The sequence below is a fragment of the Esox lucius genome, chromosome 6, assembly GCF_011004845.1.
Source record: "Esox lucius isolate fEsoLuc1 chromosome 6, fEsoLuc1.pri, whole genome shotgun sequence".
Lineage (NCBI taxonomy): Eukaryota > Metazoa > Chordata > Actinopteri > Esociformes > Esocidae > Esox > Esox lucius.
Window position 1 is genome coordinate 14345116 of NC_047574.1, and position 10304 is coordinate 14355419.

General features: G+C 43.0%; 1 protein-coding gene across 6 annotated transcripts in view; it reads right to left on the minus strand.

Moving 5' to 3' along the window:
* LOC105010518 (girdin) overlaps positions 1 to 10304 on the minus strand; it is a 58830-nt gene extending 48526 nt beyond the window's left edge. For 4 of the 6 annotated variants that reach the window (XM_010869839.3, XM_010869836.3, XM_034292750.1 and 1 more), the window contains exons 1-3: positions 9447 to 10304; positions 9206 to 9306; positions 596 to 704 (exon numbers count right to left, since the gene is read on the minus strand). In XM_010869839.3, coding sequence (XP_010868141.2) covers positions 596 to 704; positions 9206 to 9306; positions 9447 to 9509 — 273 coding nt within the window. In that variant the 5' untranslated portion in view covers positions 9510 to 10304. The remainder of the gene's footprint in view (positions 1 to 595; positions 705 to 9205; positions 9307 to 9446) is intronic. The other 2 variants (XM_034292751.1, XM_010869842.3) reach the window with 1 other exon arrangement.

Sequence of the window (10304 nt, forward strand, 5' to 3'; positions counted from 1 at the left end):
GATTGCTCCTACAGACAGTGAATCCCACACACACATGAAGGCACTGAATGACATATCGGAATACACAACTTAGTTCTTGTGGCAGATGGGCTTTTGCAGCGGAGGCCCATACTACGTTCCACACCAACCAGCTATAAACAAGAAGCGGCTCCAGGGGGCACATGACTCTCAACCCAGGACATTGGAGTCATCGAAAAACAATTGCTTGGTCTGATCGATATCGGTTCAGTTGATCCACACCTCAACCCAATACACAATATCTGAGAAAAGACGGAATGGGCAATTCGCAGCGTCAATGTATTGATTTCCAATCTACAGCAACTGCCATCATCAACATCCTTGTGAAAAACTTCCAACACCTTATAGAGTCTATTCCCAAAAGAATTCACTGTTCTGCAGGCAAACGGGTCCAACCTGATACTAGATAAGTGGGTGTGTGTGTGTGGCTTAGTCTCATATTCAAACACGCTATTGATCCGAATGAGCCAGGAGGCAAATGGATTTTAATGTTTCAGTCTACTGTGTCAGACATCAGCCCCAGATGCACTCTGTATCACTGTTCCATTCAATATTAAAGAATTTACTGCTGACTCACCTGGTAGTAGGACTTCATCTGTCGGATCAGGATGGAGAGGTTCTGTATGCGCAGGGTCGAGTCATTGTTCACTTTCTTGTTGGTTCGTTGAACAGTGGCTTTTGGATTTCTGTGGGAATTAAATAAATGAGAATAACAGTTTAAACAGTTTAGTAATTTTAAGTTGCTCAAACATCATTAAGTTAAATTCTAAATAGCACAAGCGGTACAGTAAATGGGAGTGTTTTTGTGATTGTGAGTCTGACATTTGTTGATGTTCATCGATTTGTTGATGATCTGAGAACTGATAGAGCATGTTCTGAACTCAGAAGGTTTGGTCTGTCTGGGTCTGTGCGTCGATTTGCTGGAAAAACAACTTCTGGTGTGAGAATCACAAAGGGAGACAGTGTTTCTAGCATAGTGAAGAGGGCTACTTATGATTTTCCCTGAGGCTTAGAAGCATGACTGCGGATGTTATCATCAGGAGTGTCAACCTGAGTTAACGACAGACATTCCATACACGCAGACACTTCTCACACCCAAAATAACATACCGATTTTTCATAGCGATTAGCTCATCTCAGCATGGATTAACGTCGTCATTTGGTGTTTCAAAACCCCTTGAAAGTGAAGCTAACAGCCTTTGCTTTGACTAGTTGGTTTCAAATAGGCTAAGCTTTTATGTGGGTATGGAACTTAATGACAGGCTGGTTTTTCCCTTTTTTGACTATGTGATAAATGCAACCGTGTCTGGTTGTCAAAGACGCTGGAAAACTTTAAAAGACTTGTATGGCTAAGAGAATCCCTGCAAGGTACATTTCAGAGACAGACATGGTTGCTGTCTCTGAAATGTATCTGGCTTTTCAGAAACCACCTGTAACTGGACTCAAGACTGAGACACGCAGGTTTGGTTGAAATACGAGCTGAAAAAGCAAAACTTAATCCAGGTTAGTTGAACATTCTCCTGCTATGTTCTGCACCCTAGCTATGAAAAAATGGTTGCTGAGAGTTATCAAGCATGAATAGCTTGAACAATGCATGGCATTCCAATAATTATCTTAAAATAAATCATTTAGCAATTATGTTTTCAAAACAACATAAATGTTGATAACAGACATTTATGACCTAACAGACCATCAAGGTTCACTCTACTGTCGGTCAGTTCAAACCTGTGCTTTGATGATCACCAACAGAAGGTTTCGGACCAACACGGTTTACAAGCTCTGAAAGATTAACACATGCAGGCCTCTACTGGGCTCCTTCACCGGCCAGATGGCTTGAGTTTAGTCTCTGGATACTCTCCTCTGACCTCGTTTCTCACTGAAGCCCAACTGATGGAGCGTCAACGCCGCACTCGTCTGATCTAACAGACGGGAGATCTACAAGACATGCTGATAGGAAAGGCCATGCTGATGCTCAAGGACATGAAAAATGATCCTTCACGGCGACAAAAGTATTTTTTTGTTATAACCCCATTCACAAAACATTTTTTACCGCTGGCATGTTTACCGCTGTAGCATCACCTTCTTTTAACAATACTCTGTAAGCGTTTGGGAACTGAGGAGACCAGTAGCTGTAGTTTTGAAAGTGAAATGTTTTCCCATTCTTGTTTGATGTAGGATTTCAGCAGCTCAACAGTTTGGGGTCTCCTTTGTCATATTTTTCATATCATCATGCACCAAATGTTTTCAATGGGTGACAGGTCTGGACTGCAGGCAGGCCAGTTAAGCATGCTCATTCTAACTACGGAGCCAAAGATTGCTATGCAATGAGTGAAAACCTGACTCCATGACACTTTAGGGTTAGTGACAGACACTAGAGCCAATGGGTTTCAGCCTCCTTGCTAGAGCGCCCGACTCCCATCCTGAAAACCTGGTTTCTAGTCAGAGTAGGATATATATGTATATTTTGATTTGTCAGACCACGGGGCATTTTTCCACTTCGCCTCAGTCTATCTTAAATGAGATTGGGCCCAGAGAAGGCGGTGGTGTTTCGGGATCTTATATATGTTGTCTCCTTGCCGTGGTAGAGTATTAACTGTGTTCACAGACGATGGTTTTGGAAGTGCTCCTGAGCCCAAGCAGTGATGTCCACTACACAATAGTTTCTGTTTTTAATGCCGTGCCGTCGGAGGGCCCGAAGATCACGGCCAACCAATATTGGTTTCGGCCCTGTCCCTAGCTTTCATAGAACTGTTTAATTATATTATGTACTGTACATGAGATCACCAAACCCCAGACTTTCATAGAGTGGTGAACACCTCCCCATCCTCACTTCTGAAAGACTCATCCTCTCAGGGATGCTTTTTTTTTTTTTTTTAAATACACAATCATGTTACTGACTGGTTGCCAATTAACCAAACTATTTGAGACATTCCACCAGTTTTTCCCAGTATTACTCAACTTTTCCACTCTTTTGTTGCCCCTGTCCCAGCTTTTTTGAAACATGTGGGCATATACTTTTCAAGGAACAATAACATTTATCAGATTCTACATTTGATGTTGTCTTTGTACTATTTTCTATTGAATAGTGTTTAAATGATTAGCAAATCATTGCATTCTGTTTTTCCATTTATATTTTACACAGCACCCCGAAACGGGTTTGTACATGACATTTAATCAAAGTAGCGCGACATTGTCATTAAAGCCATAGTAAACAGGATTATGATTTTGTGTTCATGCATGTAGGTTGTAGCATGTGCGTATAGCCATGCATTTGTGACCACATGTCTGCAACTGCGATAAACGCTTTTAGAACAGATACAGTGGGGAGAACAAGTATTTGATACACTGCTGATTTTGCAGGTTTTCCCACTTACAAAGCATGTAGAAGTCAAATTTTTATCATAGGTACTCTTCAACTATGAGTGATGGAATCTAAAACAGAAATCAAGAAAATCACATTATATGACTTAAATAATTAATTTGCATTTTAATGCATGACATAACTATTTGATACATCAGAAAAGCAGAACTTAATATTTGGTACAGAAACCTTTGTTAGCAATTACAGAGATCATATGTTTCCTGTAGTTCTTGACCAGGTTTGCACACACTGCAGCAGGGATTTTGGCCCACTCCTCCATACAGACCTTCTCCAGATCCTTCAGGTTTCGGGGCTGTCGCTGGGCAATACAGACTTTCAGCTCCCTCCAAAGATTTTCTATTGGGTTCAGGTCTGGAGACTGGCTAGGCCACTCCAGGACCTTGAGATGCTTCTTACAGAGCCACTCCTTAGTTGCCCTGGCTGTGTGTTTCAAGTCGTTGTCATGCTGGAAGACCCAGCGACAACCCATCTTCAATACTCTAACTGGGGGAAGGAGGTTGTTGGCCAAGATCTCACGATACATGGCCCCATTCATCCTCCCCTCAATACGGTGCAGTCGTCCTGTCCCCTTTGCAGAAAAGCATCCCCAAAGAATGATGTTTCCATGTTTTAATCCATGACGGCGTAGTGTGTTACTAATGGTTTTCTTTGAGACTGTGGTCCCAGCTCTCTTCAGGTCAATGACCAGGTCCTGCCGTGTAGTTCTGGGCTGATCCGTCACCTCTCATTATCAATGATGCCCCACTAGGTGAGATCTTGCATGGAGCCCTAGACCGAGGGAGATTGACCGTCATCTCGAACTTCTTCCATTATCTAAAAATTGCGCCAACAGTTGTTGCCTTCTCACCAAGCTGCTTGCCTATTGTCCTGTTGCCCATCCCAAACTTGTGCAGGTCTACAGTTTTATCCCTGATGTCCTTACACAGCTCTCTGGTCTTGTGGTCATTGTGGAGAGGTTGGAGTCTGTTTGATTGAGTGTGTGGACAGGTGTCTTTTATACAGGTAACAAGTTCAAAAAGGTTCAGTTAATACAGGTAATGAGTGGAGAACAGGAGGGCTTCTTAAAGAAAAACTAACAGGTCTGTGAGAGCCGGAATTCTTACTGGTTGATAGTTGATCAAATACTTATGTCATGCAATAAAATACAAATTAATTATTTAAAAATCATACAATGTGATTTTCAGGATTTTTCTTTTAGATTCTGTCTCTCACAGTTGAAGAGTACCTATGATAAAAATTACAGACCTCTACATGCTTTGTAAGTAGGAAAACCTGCAAAATCGGCAGTGTATCAAATACTTGTTCTCCCCACTATATGTAACATAACCTCATGTAAGGCCAATTTCCAACCATGCCACAGTTTCTACCCTCACCGTTAACGATAAATAATTCCACGATAGGCCAGTGAAACCACCCTGAGGGAGGGACAGAGTGGTTCTCTCATATATGAGTCATACTCGTGATGGCAAAATAGGCCCATCGCCAAGCAAAACATAAAACTGAATATACAGTTTCCAGAGTCTTCTTAAAAACTCTACTGATAAGTCAAGCAGTAAGTTGGTAAAAATAAAATGCTACTTCTTAAGACCAGGGAGCTATCATTGAACTCAGCTAAAGAAGAAAAAATATATACTTTCCGGAGTTTAATGAAAGCAACCACCCCGAGTGAAACGCCTGCACAGCAGATCTGTTAATAGACCTTTTGATCCAGTCTGCTCCCACATGGGTGCACATCCACACGCGCCTCTCAGCATTGCAAATCAGGAGGACAGGCTGCTGTTTGAATGATACCGGCCACGTGACTCCACCACTCACTCACAGCCACAGAGTCCTGTTGGGGGGTCGTCTTAACCCCTTAATTAAATAGCACGGAGGGAGCTGTAATCCTGTCAGGCCGAGCACTGGCTACACAGACAGGGAGCTGGGAAAGAAGATGCTAATTTAGGAACTCATCTCTATACATCACAGGGCCAGACACACAACCAATTCGGTGCAATGGATGCACAATCCCACCATACATCAGGGATTTTTGGCCCGAGGTTCTCTCTAGCCTCCACCCCATTGTTGTACTGGCTGCAGATATCCGAATACAGCCCTTTGAGGGGCTGAACCCCAAAATACCGTACTGATAAAATGGCCTTCTGAAAAAACGGGGAGTCGATGCACAAGTCAATAGTCAACACAGAACACGATGCAGCCTGGGGCACTCCTGCATGCACTGCATTGGTGAGTAACCTACTTCTGACAAGCTGCATCAAAGTCAGCAGGGGCAGAGAACAGAGCGAGGGCCGGCTGCCCACCACGAGGAGAGGATGTTGAGCCTCTCAGGCCAAACACACAAGGAAGGAAGGGTGAGCGATGACTTCCCAGCCATACAGAGGGGCTAGCTGGAGGAATCACCACAGAGGAATGTGGATGATGATGATTTCAGAGCAATCCAACTGTGGTTACTGTGGCAAGTCTATGTTCAGTAATATATAAAGCCAGGATGTGTGTGTGTCATGGAGAGCCACTGTAGCACTTCCCAGTTGTTTCCTTTGTCAGACTCTGAAAGCCAGAACCCGTAACATGGCAACTTTCTTTTGTAAGATCCTCTTAATACAAGGGAGGACATCAAATCATCCAGGGAGAGGAGGTAATTTAGCTCAGCCTTATCTACTTCTTTAATCATACAAGTCTTTCAGTCATTCCTGTACATTTTCCATACGGCCTTTCCTATTCCTGTGAGTCCCTGCATGACCTTGTTAAAGCGGTGCCCCTTCAAGGTCACAGCAGCTGCTTCCTGTGTGTCTGACTCACAGGACTTTTCATAGCTCAACACAGTCCTTCAATGGTCTACTAAAAGAGAAATCCATCTACAAGAAATCCGTCTACAAGGAAGTTAAAATTGCAAAAGCACTCTTTGCTGGCTCTAAAAGCAGCCCAATCAGATTGACAAATCAGGTCAACTACACAGATGAGCAGATGCAATAGCAAGATGTAGAGAAAAACATGCGTTAGTCTCCCAGTGTTTTCTTTCTCCATGTCACAAAGCCAGTAAGATCAATGAGGCTGCAACCAGTAAGTTAATACCAGAATAGGTGATTAGCCACAAACTGGACCTGAAAACAGCACAAACTAAAACAGCATTTCATTTAGTTCTAAGCATTCTATACGAAATAAACTAACACCACAAAGCCTGTCATAGCCTACACATGAAGCCTTTGATCTCCAAAGAAAAAGAGCCCAGCTGTGGGGAATTCAGCAAATACACACCAATCCAGAAAGAATCTAAACTATGCCTCTTCTGCTTAAGGAGGGAACAAAAACAGGAGGCGTGCTGCCCAGTGAAAACAGGGAGAGCATGCAAAGAGCATGTTGTGTCTGGTTCAGCAGAGCGAGTGGCTGTCCCGCCTTATCACCGTTTTCTTCCAGTTGAAAACCCCCAGTTGAGATGCCAATTGGGGGCTGCTATAGATGTTAATCCAATCTGGATGAAGTTAATCAAACGGTTGTCCTTCAACAAATACCTTAGCTTCCTCTAAGCTGCTGCACCGCTGCGTGAAGTGGCCAGGTCGTGTTGGGAGTGGGTTGCTCGGGCCAGTGGTTTTGTTCCTACCGAGGTGCTGAGAGAGGGGCTCACGCCAGTCAACACAGGGCGACCCGACCGCAGCTGCAACGCGGCTTCAGGTGGAATTCATGTGTGTACATCAGTCACATACGCTCATTAGTCTCATTCATCTGAGCTCCATGGGTTGATGTGAGGTGATTGCATTTGAGCACTGAAGTGAGACGTGTGAAACCGAAAAATGGCATACTGAAATATCGCTTCCGGAACTGGGAACAATTCAGAGGGCCTAGCGTGGCCTTAATAAATCACACAGGACTGTAAAATCAGGATTAGCTTTGAATTGGCCCACCGTGGCCTTGAGATCATTAGACCCAATCTTGTTTAAAATGTTAGCCTGTAGCCTTTTGACCACGCAAACCAACAGTCCTACAGTAGGTCACCGAAGGGCAGTCTAACTGGCTGGGCAGTAGTGACTGAGGGGCATGGCAGTGACACCAAGCCATCTGTGCCTTCAACTCTACAGTTAGATAATCCAGCAGGGCCTCTCTGCTTCCTGGACAATTGACGTCTGCCTGCCTCCCTGTCAACAGCTTGGAGAAAGACATTACAGTATAAACAGCTGCTTATATTCTTTGGACCCTGAAACTGTACGGTTGTAGATTAATCACAGGCATATAGTACCACTAAACATGGGATGCTTCAAAGGGTCATAAGCCAAATGCATCCTTTCCATAACCAGCCTGGTTTATTTAAAAGATGTGTGATCCCAAATGTTGTCACCGCCCTGTGCTAGGATTGTAACAGTATGCCAAATACAGATGTCATACACAAATCTCTCTTGATAACAGCTATTCATGGTAAAGACCACTCACCCACATTAACAGCTCCTGGCCAGAGTTTCAACAGACTTGTGTGATAAGAGGCTGTCTTGTTGAATGAACCCATTAGCTTTGCAAACTGCTAGCCAGTTAATCATTCTCATCAGTTAAATGCACCTCTGTATGTGTTCCTAAACTCATTGCAAGCATTGCATTTTGTAGCCATGACCTGTTGCACAAGCAGAAGATATGAGCTTAACCCAATCAACCAGGAGTGTGTTTAACAATCCAGGCAAAATCTACTCAAACAAAAATGACACTCAACACATGGGAGGACGAATAAAAACGAATCCATCTGGCACAAGGTAAATGTGTTCAGTGACTTGCAGTACACTGTACACTGGATATTGTAGCGGCAGAAGTTAAACTACCGACCATGTAGCCTTTACAAACTGTGACACTTAGACAAAGACCCGTTTCACAACAGCTTCTGACAATGTGCCTTCTGTGTGGGAGTCTTGCTGGGCAGACGAGTGCCAACAGCTGCCCAAAACTGCCCCTTCCACCCACCCACACCTTGGATGAAGTGACGGGCCAGCCCTAACATCCTGCCAGGCAGACAAGCACAGCTAAACTCTTTTATGTTAAGTGTTTAATTAGAAGAATCGACAATTGAAAATATGATGGAAATGAATTGCATATTATTTTACAAAATCGAACAGAGTACGGTTTGTAAGGTCATTCTCCAGAGCTGATAGAATTAATGCTCTGTCTTATTGCTTAAATAACTACCATATGAGACAGTGGGTGTCTTGATAATTATATGAATAAAACAGGTACCACACAATCATGTAGACCTCGCCCAAATTGGTAGAAACCACCTCTTTTCTAGTGTAATGGCAGAGATGGACAGAATATTCATTTTTACTCAAGGGGTATAGTGAGTTGGTCAGAATAGCTGCTATATTTACCGTTCTAGTAGGCAAGAAGAAAACACGCCAGGGAGCCTTACAGTAGGCTGCAGATGACACTTCAAATTCTGACATTTTCTGTGATTGACTGCTCGAGTGGAAGACAAACTGCTGCCGACTCTGGCCATCAATGTGCACCCTTTCCACAACCAGCTGAACTTCAGGTGGTTGAAGTGACTCAAAAAGAACTATAATGGACACCGACTTCATTTCAAAGATAACACAATATTTTCTCCTATATATTTCCGTTGAAATTTCACTAGTAAAATGTGTAATTCTGGGCAATTCATGCATATTGTTAGACTTCCAGTCAAGCGTCCTGAATCATGAATGTAATGCATGTCCTGTAGGCTATACTGTTCAGAGCATGGCTAACGTTGGCCAATGCATTAGAGAAGCATGCGTGGCCACTCAGTCATTCTTTCGTCTATTAAAGACAGACAACCCATAAAATACACATTACTTACATTTCAAGCATAATCTCATTTAAATAAATGCCATCGACTAATTCAATGTATTCCGATAGTTTGGTGCCATCGTTTCCAGATGAATGTCCAGACGCTTTAACCTGAAAAATAGGACAATACACAGGAAAAAAATTAGCAAACCCAACTAACCTCGTAAATAGGGAATTTATTTTGGATACCCTGCTTAAACCTTAATTAGCAGGGTCACATTTCCTTAGAACAGTAAGTTAGGTTGCCTTACCCAGGCAACCAAAGGCGTGAGCAGAAATTGCTCCAGCAACGGTGTAAAAACCTCGCTTTCCATTTCCTTGTGGTGGACAGCGACAATTCCAAAGAATGTGAATAAAAAATGTATCCTTGTCCGGGAATTTTCGCCGCGTCGCCTTTCACCGCTCTGAACACGACCTTAATTTAGACGCCACTCATGTGGTTGATTTAATTAAACATAAACTCATTTTGCCGTTTGAGAAGATATGTCCATAGTCCGGTCTTGCAGAAAAAGGAAATGCATCCAGAATGGTCGGATGAGCTAACCTAGATGAAGATGCCTTGATACTACCCACTGAGGAAAGGATAAGGAATACATCACCTTGTGAATAAAAAACATTAAATATCATCCATCCGGTGCCTTCAACGCAGCTGACGTATTACTAACTAAAAAAAGGTATGCTAAACTAAGACATTAGACCTACAAGTTGGAGGTTAATATTTCGTTCCGTTAAAAAGTCTAACGTTTAAGCATTATGAAGCAAAGAGGAATATACATTTAACTGTTTTCCTCCATCGGACGTCGAGCTAGAATATTCTCTAAGATATAAGATGCTTGATCCCCCCATTCCGTTTTTTTCAGTGCTGCAAATTGCATATAGTAGCACATTTGCTACATCATTTTCCCCGCATAAAGCTGTTTCAAATAATATTTGGCAGCGATGTCTTTCTTCGGTCACTTCCCTCTTCCAGCCAAGTCTCTAACGGCTGCAAACCATACTACTGACTTGAGTTCATTGATGGAGCTCTGCGCTAGACGAAGGAGCCCACCGCTTCGCCAGAATTGACTGCGTTTCTATTCCAGCCTATCCGACTCGTTCACCCATAGAAG